This window comes from Falco biarmicus, chromosome 7 (assembly GCF_023638135.1).
Source record: "Falco biarmicus isolate bFalBia1 chromosome 7, bFalBia1.pri, whole genome shotgun sequence".
In the NCBI taxonomy this organism is placed as follows: domain Eukaryota; kingdom Metazoa; phylum Chordata; class Aves; order Falconiformes; family Falconidae; genus Falco; species Falco biarmicus.
This window is the reverse complement of record NC_079294.1, coordinates 22,163,876-22,175,972: the sequence shown is the minus strand read 5'-3', so window position 1 is coordinate 22,175,972 and position 12,097 is coordinate 22,163,876. Positions and strand designations below refer to the sequence as shown.

The window sequence follows — 12,097 nt, the reverse complement described above, 5'->3', positions numbered from 1 at the left end:
AGGCACTTCAGATCAACTAGACACATACCACAGCTGTGCCAAGCCCAACCATTCTGACAGGACAGTCAGCTACTTGGCTCAGGATTCAAACACAGCATGCATCAGAGCTTGGTAATGCAACAGCACTCTCAATTACTTACATCAGCTATAAGAATTTGTAAGGAAATATAAATAGCAAGTTCACTTGCCACGATATCTTCCCAAATAGTCAAGATTTTAATCAAGCACTTCAGTCAAGTATCCTTTGGTTTTTAAAGCACAGTGTAGTGAACAGTGGTTACTCAAGTTTAAATTTTCAACTAGTGCAAGGCATTAGGCATCTTCCTCCCTACAGCTAATAAATAGCCTTAGCTACACAGGCCTGTTTATTAACTGCATGAGTTAAATTTCAGCAGCAAATATCAAGATATTGGATAATACACTCCAGGTTCTTGTCATGACAAAATTATGCTTAACTTAGCACAGAAAAATCTTCTGAGCAACCAGTCCTTAAATGAGACAGGGAAGTTTGGGTTAAATTATTCATGTTTTTGCACTACTGAATTGAGAGCCTGGAAATTGTACTTTCTGATTTTTACATTGATGAAATTCTAGTCACAGAAATTAGAACATACTACTTACAAGAAACAACTTCCCATTCTTCTCCTGGGCTCAGATAATACATCAGTATCTGTTACACAAGAAGTTTACTGAACTGTTGTTACATTCATGTGAAAAGTCTGAAAAGGGCCTCAAACTGGAAAAAATTTAGCATAAAACCACTTCACCTTAGAAAATATCTACAGTTCCCACACACTTAACTCATCTTGGAATCTATCACAAAGTACTGCATTTGTACTGCTGCCGTAAGTACTGCGTGGCTGCGGTGAGATAAAATAGATCTCGTTACTAGAAAGATAGCACACAGAACACTTAATTCCAGTTGTTTACACACAAACTACAAAACAGACTCAGGTTTTGCCATACTTGCAATTATCCCTCTACTTATATAGACTTCATATTTAAAGTTGGCTCTCTGTCAAGAAAAGAATGGCTTGTCAATAAAACAAAGCTGTCTGCCCCTTTTTTTGTTTTTCTTTTGGATTTCCTTTTGTTGGGGGCTTTTTTGTTTGTTTTAAATCAAAAGGCTCTCCAGAAAAGCCTCAACTCAAAGTAAAAAAGATGACAGGACTTTTCACTGCTGTTGAGGACACAAACCCTAAGGTCTGACTGGAGATCCTACAGCTGAGCTTCAAAATCCTGTGAATTAAGTGATTTTTAAACTGTGTGAGAACAGCAGCTTCCTCACAGCACACTCAAACTCTAATGAAGGATCCCAACGCTCACAAGATTCAATACGCATGGATATACCTAGCATTTTTAGTTACTCAAATTTTTCTCTCTCCCATTCCTAGCTCTCCCACAGCATTCTCTGAAATACTTGTAATAGCATCACATCTTTAAGGACTGTAATTTAGTAAGTGTCAACAAATGGCACTCACAAATTTGTTTTACAAATCAAGAAATACAGCCAGTAGCATGTTTGTCAACTAAACAGAAATACTTGTAACTTCTCCCTTTCCTACCACAAAGGGAGGGCTGTGAGTTCTTCGCAAACTAGTCACCCAAACAATATTCTATTTGGATCAGGTCACAAAAAATAACAACGCCAAGTCACTGATACTCAGGCACACAAAATCAAAATACATCTTTGTGGACATGAAGAGAGGAAAAGATGAATGTACTTCTTTTGAAACAAGTTTCCTTGTTTAAAAAGACAAAAGTATCTCATGACCAAACCCAGAAACAACCACGTAACAATTCACAGCATACAAAATGGTGTTCCCACAGTTATAGGAATGAATGAAAGCAACAAGCTGATGAGCTTACACAGATGAAACCTGGAAGACTTAATTGGCTCAAGATCCAACTAAAATGGTGCTCTGATGGTTTCTTCAGCCAAATTATTTTCAGCACATTCCTCAGTTCTCCATCTAATAAATACTACTGTTTCAGACCTCTCAAACTATTTCTGAATGTTGTTAGCACTTTTTGGCATGTTGAAGTCTACATCATCATTGGATCCAGATATATTAATCTACTACTTGTGACTGTATTTTTAAATCCTAGTCAGCCAAACCAAAGTAATCAGATTTTGACTACTGTAGCGTGCAGGGAGCTATTGTTTCCAAAGGTTAAAATATTTCTTTCAGCTGCAGTATGAAGACTTCTTCATTTAGAATACTTCAAAGCAGTTATTTTTTTATTTCCATATGAAGTTTGTCAAAAGAGTAATTTGCCCATTATGTAGAATTCCAAAGACTACAAAATAGGAACAACGGAAAGTAAATATTTATTTCCTACCTGTACTTTTGAAAAATACCCCCCCATCTATCCCCCAAAAAATTACGCCTACTTAATAAAAAGATAGTAAGGAACTGATTCTGAATTCTTTTTAATCAATTAAGTAATCAGTGCATATGTTTATCTTTAGAGAAAGTTTTGATCTTCAAGGCCATCAAACTACCTTCACAAATTAAAATACTTCAATAAAACTGAAAGCTTATCATTTGCATATAGGCAATAAACTGTAAATCCAACATAGCAATGTAATTGTATTGTAAAGCTCCAGATGACCGGTTTTCTTTAGTCACAAAAGTGATATTCCTAAATTTAAAAAAAATAACAAAAAAATTATCTAGCCAAGGATAAGGGGCTGTAATTTCACCCTACTTTTAGAAACTGGGCATCTTTTCTAGTAACTCAGTACTTGGATCCCTAACTACTTCACAAATAGTAACACCTACAACCTTTGCTGCAAGGACTGAAAAATCCCAATCATCACCTACATGTCTCCAGAATCAGGTATTAGCAAGAATAAAAGGCATTAGTACTGCTACACTGTGCTCTGAAGGACTGTCATTCACTTAAGTCATGGTATGTGTTTTGTTGCTGTCTGCACTCATAATACATTAATCCTTCCCATAATCATGGCATTTGGTCTCCCACCTTTCCTTTCTGTCCTACATTCCCCTTACCATTGACTTCATGCTTACTGTTCCACATCAAGCTCCTTTTCCAGCCCTTCTAGTTTCTTCCCTATCATGAAACAACATAATTGACAAAAATCCTTCTACTTTGAACTGGGTAATTCCTCAAGTATCTCTTGCCTCACTAGTAGGACAATACCCGGTTAAAGATGCCTGTATCACCAGACTGGATGTAGGCTAGGTATAATAGAATAAGGTTCATCCTTCATAAAATAAGCCAGAGTTAACAGACATGATTTTTTACAGCAAACAAAAAAAAATTCAACCGTGTGTCTTGTTTAGAGCTACAGCTTGACATCAACACCTAAACAGAAAAAAATGTAGAAGCAGATACTGTACTAGTGCACAAACACAGGAGTCTTAAATATGGGGCTTTTAACGTTAACACATGCCCTGTTTTGTCTTCCAGATGAGCTGGAATATGCTAGTAGAATTTCAGTAAGAACATTAACTCTTATATGCACTGCACAGAGATATATAACCCCATCTACTATATGTCACTTATATTTCCAGTTGCTGTAAATCAGCTTTTGTTTCTTCATCTTTCTCCCAGCCTCTATTTTCAGCAGTTTTTCTGCCCTGGGCAGACACAGGGACTTCCACAACAACAAAGAATTGGTCATATCGCCTGCATTGCTTTTATCAGCATCAGAATAAAAGTTAAAGAAAAACACCAAAATACTACCCCCACACCCGTACACAATCTGAAGTAAAATGGTCACCTTCCACTGTAAGGTATCTTGGGACAAGAAAGCAAAAGCAACAGCCTTAGACTTAACGGGAACAGAGCAGTGGTGTTACTTCATCCCTAACTGGGGACTAAAACCAAAACAGAACCAAAAAAACCACCAAATAAACCATATACCAGGTACAAGGAAAGATACTCTCCCTTCTTGTCAGGCCTGATAAAGGAATCATGCATGCAAAAGCCTGTGCCATTTTGCCAACTATATTACTTTCACAGAAGACAGTACCTGTCACACAAAGCCAGTTACACAAACTAGAAAATTTGTTTTTCCTAAAATAACGAAAACAGATCTTGCCTACAATAGCTGCTTTTGCTCATGAAGGTTTCTAGAGAGCTTCAAACATGGAATAAATCCCTACTATACATTAGATTTTTAACTGAGCAGATCCTGGAAGTTTTGTGCCTCGCAAAGGCAATGTGCTGCCCATGAAACTGTAAGCACAGTACAGACAAAATTTCAGAAGAATAAAGCTGTATAAATATCTGAAGACTAATACACACCAAGACAATGAATATGCCTTTTTAAGAGAGCCTGAACACAACACTGAGTTTCTTAAATGATCCCCTTGGATTTCTACAACATAGTAACACAAGTTCCTAAGTAACTCGGACTTACCTAGGCTGCATATTACATCTTGAATTCTATAAAACTCAATTGTATTATTTTGAGTAAGATTAACCAAATCCTTCAAATACAGTAATGGCAGCTTAAAGAATAAATCCCAACATTAACCTTGGACAAGTATAACCAGTGTCCCTGAATTTCAGTGGTATATTCCAATACTTTTTCAAATGAGAAATGAGTAAATAAAAATTCAGTAAATCTGTAGCTTTACGTGATACGCTCTCATCGTTCAGAGACACATACAAGTGTTGAAATAGTAGTTTTGATTTTTCTATCTAGAACCTAGTAGAGCCACAAAATCTTAACGAAAAATTATCAGGCAAGTAGATTGTGTGTATTTAGCACATCTGTAGTCAAATTTTATAGAGCATCTCAGAGAACATCAGGATTGTTTTCAGGTTTGCTTATATACAGTTTTTCATTATATTGCAGCTAGATGACGCAAAAGAATGACAATTTGTTAGCCAAACTGGTATTTAAAGGGATACCACTGCCTAGCAACTCTTGACATCTTCTCTACTAGTGAAGTAAGATGACAACTCACTTATCTTTTAGTACTGAGTTACAGTAAGGTCTGAAACAAGTGCTTTGTCCATGTTTTGGGCTAACCTGTACTTTTGGGTTATTACAGCTGACAGCTGCTCAAAATACGGTCGCTACTATTTGTCAGTTCTAAAGATGCCCACTTTAATAATTAGAGGGAAAATTCCACATTAATACTAAAGTCCTAAAGTAATTCAGGCCACGTACAGATAGCTGCCAAGATCCCTGCCAGGAATTTTTCTGTATCTGCCCTGCAATACTGTGTTGCAGGAAATGAGTCACTTATTATGACCATCTTAACTTCCTTCTTCCTGGCAATTTTATTAGCTGCATAGCTATTAATAAATAGTTAAGAACTCTTCATGGTTCATTTTATGTAGTACTAAGGGGCACTGTAAGGCTCCATGAAATGATGACATTTGATAAAAGAGTCCAGATTTTCTTCCCAACTCAAGCTCCTAAATCAAGGTGTACATGAAAAGCACTCTAATTTACATGAGTATATCTTTTCTGAACAGCAGCTAAGCAAGACTCATCTAATAAAAGATGAAGAACTCCTAAGGACCATAACAAGTATTCTTTGAAAGAACCAGAAGATCCTCAAAGTTGGTCTCAATCTCTGCTTAGCTACCTGTGACAATGCAAGAGAACTGGTGCATTACACATCATGTTGCTCAAGTCATGAAAGCTCTCACACCACCACTACTTGTATCTATGCATCCTCAGAGTGTTTCTCATCCTGCATTTGTTACAGAAAGTGCCTGGAAAGACGATTGTGAAAGGCAAGGAATTTATGAGCAATATGGCCTTCTAAGAAACGCACCTACAAGATTCAGAAATAAAACTAAGGTTAGCTGATTTTCACCGCATTATTACCCATACATCTGCTGTATTAAAAGTTCCATGTCACCAAGGTTACATAAGGCCTGCATACCAAGTTCATCGTGCAAACTGCTACCGCCTACAGCAGATGCAGTGGCATGTGATGCTTCTAAGTGGACACTCCCGTTTCTCACCAGCAAGGAGGCGCTAGCGCCGAGCACAGCGGCCTGGGAAGGGGGGCGGGACTGCACTTTGACCTGGGAGGAGAACTGCTGGCCTTGCTGACCATCTTGAAGGCTACGAGAAAACATGGATTGGGGACACATTACCAGGAAGAAAAGAAAAATAGCTAGAAGTGAAGCAAAACAAGAATTTTGAGTTTAAAGAGGAAAACTTAACAAGTATAGCATTGCAACGGCACTTACTAGGGTTAACATAACCCATAGTTCCATGTAACAGAACACCTGGACACCAGTTACATCAGTAGTCTAGAAATACAGTTCCTGTTCTACTTTTTGAAGTAGTATTGCTTTCTAACATCTCCCCAAGTCCCCCTCAGGTAGATCCTTGTAAGTCTTTAATTTGTGGGCGCAAAAGCAAATCACTGGTGATTAGTCTAATTGTAGACCAACTCGAAGTATCACCTACATACAGTACTGACTATTCCAGTCTTCTCATGATAGTTAGGGTCCTTTCTGCTCATTGAGGTATGACTTTATCAACTGTTTAGTTGGCCATTTGGGGTATTAACATCACCTTTCTTGCTATTGATCTGCACTGTAACAAGAACACATCTTTAAGCTTTGTTAATAGCCATACACTACCACAGACCTTGCAGATAATTGTAGTTAAACATTTGGATTCAGATTTTTTTGAACATATTAAGAATGCTTAAAACTTTTCCCAGTTAATAGTTTGTTATAAATCCATTTTAAAGTTATTCCGACAGTAGAGCAAAAACTTTATATTACTCAGTATTACTACTGCGAAGAAGTTCTTCTATACCCAGACACATACTTGCACCAAAAATCAGCTTTGAAAAGTCAACTTAGGCTTTGAAGAAACTTCTAAGTTTACAGTCATATGAGTAGACAATGTTTGAAAACATTCACTCTCCTCTCCACAGCTTTCTCATTGCAAAACTATTTCACGAAGTTTATAAAGTTTATTAAAGTTAAATATTTAATACTTGTTTACTATTAAACTTGGCAAAATGTCAGTATACATGATGTTTACACTTCTATATCACATTCACGTTGCAAGATTAGTGCTTTCATTATCGTTTATTTTGTGCGTTTAAAGAAGTTACATGTCACAGTCATTAGCTGTGGGACATGATGAAATTACAAATTTTTCACACCAGTAAAATAATTTGTATTTTAATGACCATAGAAAATATCTTAAACACTCTTTGAAAAACAATCACCTGTTGCTTTTAACATTTCACTGTTTACAGTGTGATGCTACAGTGGGCAATTGAGGCAACTGAAAAAGCAAGATCTTACTAAGAGTTGAGGGGTTACAGCTGATGTACTTGCTTTTAACAGTATTTTCTAGAACACTTATTTTCAGTTCTTTTGTTAGAGCACCACTGGAAAACAAAATATGGATATAAGAATAGGTGTCAAGAAAAGCTCATGCAAAATAAAGCAGACATGCATACAGCTCATGAGTTTAAAAAATTGCAACTCACAATTTACTGTACTCTTAATACAATCTGAAACGTAAATTTGGTTTTGCTGCTGTATACCAGGCTTTCAGTGAGCTACATGGCAACAAAGGCTCTAAGGAAGCTCACAGATGTGCCAGCCTTCACTGTCTCCCTTAAGTATTATCAGCAACACCAAAACAATGCTAAACAACACTCCTTTCTCCCTTAATTAGTAGCTATGTATCAAGAGACATATATAAAATTGCCCTTTCAGTGGTTACCCAGATCTGTCACAATAAAAAAAACCTCAAGACATTGACATTAACAGATTGCACAGATACGCAAGAGATGCATTTATTCTCTGCCTAATTATAAAAATAAAATTCTGCTTCACACAGCCACTTATGTTCTCATATCAGACACACATGCACACACCACTGACTACATAGGATGTCAACTGATACTTATGCTTTAAAGTGCCCAAAACACTGTTAACATTTGTTAGGGCAAAAGCAAGAGTGGGTGGTTGTTTTATGAGGAGTTTTGGGCTTTGTTTTTCATGTTACCAGGCAAAGTACTCTTGTGTTTAAATTAGCATCAAACCAGCAGCATTTACTAGACCAGGTTTTCTTAAGCATCTACCATTGCCAAACACACACATATACAACACTATTGTCTTTTACTGAACATTCCACAGAGGAAAATTGCAGTAACAGATAGGATATTAAAAAAAATAAATCACATTGAACTCAACAAGTTCTAAAGGGAACATGCCCACAACATCCAATTTTATGCCAGAGTTAGAAGATTAGGAGATTAAAGTTGTGCTGGCAAGAGTAAGAAAGAATTAACATCAGGGCAACTAAAGATTAGTAAACCTAACACTGTTAGAAGTTTAAAATCTGAAGTCATATGGATTAGCAGTATCAGGAACTAGACAGGCAGCTCACCACTAGCATAGACAAGTAACACCAGTATGATTGCAGTGGTATTTTGAAGCAATATTGTCAGTAACTGGCTAAAAAAATAAATATATATATATGTATTTCTTCACATTTCTTCCTTACACATGTTGTTTGGGGTTTTTTTATCTTTCTTAAAGGTTTCTTATTCCAGCAGCGCATAGCATTTACACTAAAATTAAGCTACCCCTATAAAGGAAAGTTTTTTCATAATATTAATCTAGACATCAGGACGGTAATAAATACAGTTTTTCACATACATCCCACAGTTGGTAGTTCAAATGGAATGTATGTCAAAACAAATCTGAAAGCACTGTGGTGTTTGGTTGGATGAAGGCAATTAACTACACTCCAAGGGACCGTCACTTAGCATCACAAACAATGCTTTGAGCAAAAGTAACTTCAACAAGTATTTAATTCTAAAGATATGCTCTTCAAAAATACTTTTATTATAATGCATGTAATGTCAGAGAAAGTACAGTTTTGGTTACTTTTTTTTTATTTAGAAAGGCACAAATTTAGATAACCTGAAGATGCACAGCAGAAATAGAAAGCTAGAATATTTGGTCTACTTTTTCATCCTTGAACATCTTGTCTGATTAACAAGTTACTTCCACCAACTTTAGTTTTCTCATGATCTCTCACTGAAGTCCAGCTTAAGCCATGAGAACCTTAATCACTGCAGTAGCATGTGAAAATGAGGCAGATGTCAGACTGTTTAAACAGAGCCCTTTATTTGCCATACTTTCTACCTGTCTTAAGACAAAGAAACCTCTGCTTTTTGACTAATGCCCAGTTAAGGAGCTCTGTTTTGTATAGCCTCTTATGAAATGATACACAAAACTATACTACCTTCCTTTAAAAAAAGCAAAAAAAAGGAGAAGCACAAAAGTATCAGAAGCAAGTGAATGCAATGGAGAATAGAATAGAAACGATTTAAGAAAATGCAAAGTTTTAGCATCCCTCACTAGGAAGTAAGTCACTAAGCTAAAGTTGAACAAGCAACATTTAGGAAGACCAGAAGCTTAACACAAAAAACCCCACACCTATCTGAAATGATGTGATTACTGCTACACACTGCAGTAGCCACTAAAAACTCATCTGGCTAGTTTCAATCTTTGATGCGGCATCAATCCTTCATTTGTTAATTTCAGTTACCATTCTTGCAATCCTCCTGCCTGAGGAGAATGTACAAATTTGGTCCTTGATTATTTCAGTGGTGCCACAAAGATGGCAAGATTCCTCCCGCATCCTCTATTGTTAAGTATTTTTTTTTATTTGCTCAGTTTCTACAGCTTTTTCCAGTTAAAAAAGTTATACGAGTATTCCTGAAACACAAAAGCAGATTGCTCCTATTATTAAAAGATAGCTTAGCATGTGAAGGAAGATCATTAAGAATACACAACATATACAATTATTCCTGCATATTTATAATGTAACTGGAAGAAGAATTACTTCAATATGTATGAGGGAGCATTTCTTCCTCTACAGATAATGTTCTGCTCAACAGATTCTCCAACACCACAGGCAATCACAGGACCGAATATTTAAAAGGCAAGTCTAAAAACTTAATGTGGTTGCTGCTTCTATTGTTCAAGCTGACAGACTAAACAGAGTCGGTGTATGTAATGTAGCATTAGGCTCAGTATTGTTAACAAACAGGACAGTGAAGGTTGGGGACTCCTAGGATACGTGGATATAGTACATTTTAAACACCACCAAGGCATGCAAAGTGCCACGTGATCAGATTTAACACTGAGCAATACTGCGCATTCAAAGGCATCACTATTATTTCATTATTTCTCTTTTGCTGTAAAAGGCTGCAGCGTGTTCATGCCTGTATTTCAGATTTGGAACCCGTGCACGTACAATTTAGCTTTTTATAACATTCTGCTGTTTTGTTGTCATACCTATCTCTCACTATCTAGACCCAAAAAGTGCTTCTTTACTAGTCCCTAATGCTTACTTTCTTGAAGGAAAGAAAACTAAGATAAGGAGTGGTGAATAGTTATTTTCTTGGGTTTCTCTCCTTGCTTGAAAGTGAAAGTTCCTAAAGCTTTTGATAAGAAACACTGACTCTTCTGTTAGCATTAGTTCTTTTTGTTATCGATGTGAAATCAGCTATAACATGTTATAGAGACTGGCTATCCTGATCATTTTGAAAATAGTGCCACATACACATGCACAATTCAACAAGCCCACAGTGACATGCAGTGACAGCTCAAGGAGGTTATGGTGGGGAAGGAAGTAAAAAGTGCTTTTCTGGCAACACTGGTGGGTGTGGGGAAGAAGTGGTCTGCTGCATGCATGCTAAATACGGTGGAACATTTAGATACCCTACCTGAGGGGTGATCCGATGAGCAATGTAGGAGGGGTAGGGTTACTCCCTGCATTGTGCCGGCGTCGTACTGCCTGACGCCTAAATGTGCTGCGTTCACGACGAAATGTGACAGTCTCCTCGCTGGCTTGTGCTGCTGCATCAAGACAGACTTTAGGTCAAAGAAGAACCCATCCTAGTTACGTACAAAGTAACTTAAGACTCCTTTCTTCCCCCTGACCCTCCCCAAGTTAATGAACTTGACTTGCAACAACAACAGCAGCTTATGCACTGACTGTTCAAATAATCTGTCTCAAGACAGGATAGGATCACAACACAATTATTAGTAAAAATTTGGGGGTTTGGGGGCTGGGGTACACGTGTTGTTGAATATACAGGTTTGGGGTTTTTTTACCCCCAGATCCAAATAAACAGGTTGCAAAGAACGTTGGCTATCCAAAATCTCTTCCATTTACATGGGGCAGGAAGAAACAAAACTGATCTCACGCTTTGTCTCATTTAATAGACAATTAAAGGAGAAGCCTAAAGGACAACCTAGGAAGGTTGTCTACCACTCCTCACTACAATACTCTCTTCTCAATTTTATAATTTCTGCTGAACGGGTAGGGTTGATGTTAACACCTCACCTCCTCAAGGGACAAAACTGAGGTGCTTTTCTTCTTCTTCCTCATAAGCACCAAAGCACCAAGGTATACATGTTGCTTGTTTTAGACTATTAACACTATGATTTAGAGAAGCAGGGGGTTGACATTAAATGAGGGAATAACTTCTTTGTAAGGACTGGTGGTTTTGTTATTTCAACTCCCCAAACAAAAAACAAACAACAAAGGTTCAGTCCACTTACAGAGCACAACTGTAAAAAACAGGTTTTATGTACTCAAGGGAGTCTAAGATTTTTTCCACACATTGGCCCCCAGAAGCCACCTGTGCTCCCTAAGCTTCACAGTCTGAACAACTTTGGATTTGGACCGCTTCATAGTGTGTCCACAATCTCAAGAGTCCTCCTCCTGAACCAACGAAGCTAACAGCCAGTTTGAACGCAGAACACTAGAGAGCTCAAATGAATGGGTCACTGAGAAAATAGGTTTTGGCAGGCAAGTGAAGGAGAAGGAAGAAAAAAAAAAAACCCAACAGAACTTGACATTAAGTCAATGCAAGAGGAGAATCACAATCTTGAAGAGAAAAATCACAACTTGGTAGCCAAGAAGCCTGTTACTAGAGTGAGAAAACAAAGGAATGTCAAGCCAAAATAAAATTTAAAAAACCCAAAACACTAAGGGAGCAATGTTTTTTTTTATGCCAGAAAGATCACAGGCAGAGTAATCCATGTTCACTTTAGCACATTTCAAGTTAGAACATTCCTGTCATTAAGCTTTCAA

General features: G+C 37.3%; 1 protein-coding gene across 8 annotated transcripts in view; it reads right to left on the bottom strand.

Moving 5' to 3' along the window:
- PCNX1 (pecanex 1) overlaps positions 1–12,097 on the bottom strand; it is a 92,185-nt gene that overhangs the window by 48,508 nt on the left and 31,580 nt on the right. For 4 of the 8 annotated variants that reach the window (XM_056344971.1, XM_056344973.1, XM_056344974.1 and 1 more), the window contains 2 exons: positions 10,722–10,854; positions 5,880–6,064 (listed from right to left, as the gene is read on the bottom strand). The exons of 2 other annotated variants lie outside the window; for them this stretch is intronic. In XM_056344971.1, the coding sequence (XP_056200946.1) occupies positions 5,880–6,064; positions 10,722–10,854 (318 nt within the window). The remainder of the gene's footprint in view (positions 1–5,879; positions 6,065–10,721; positions 10,855–12,097) is intronic. 2 more of the 8 variants (XM_056344972.1, XM_056344975.1) reach the window with 2 other exon arrangements.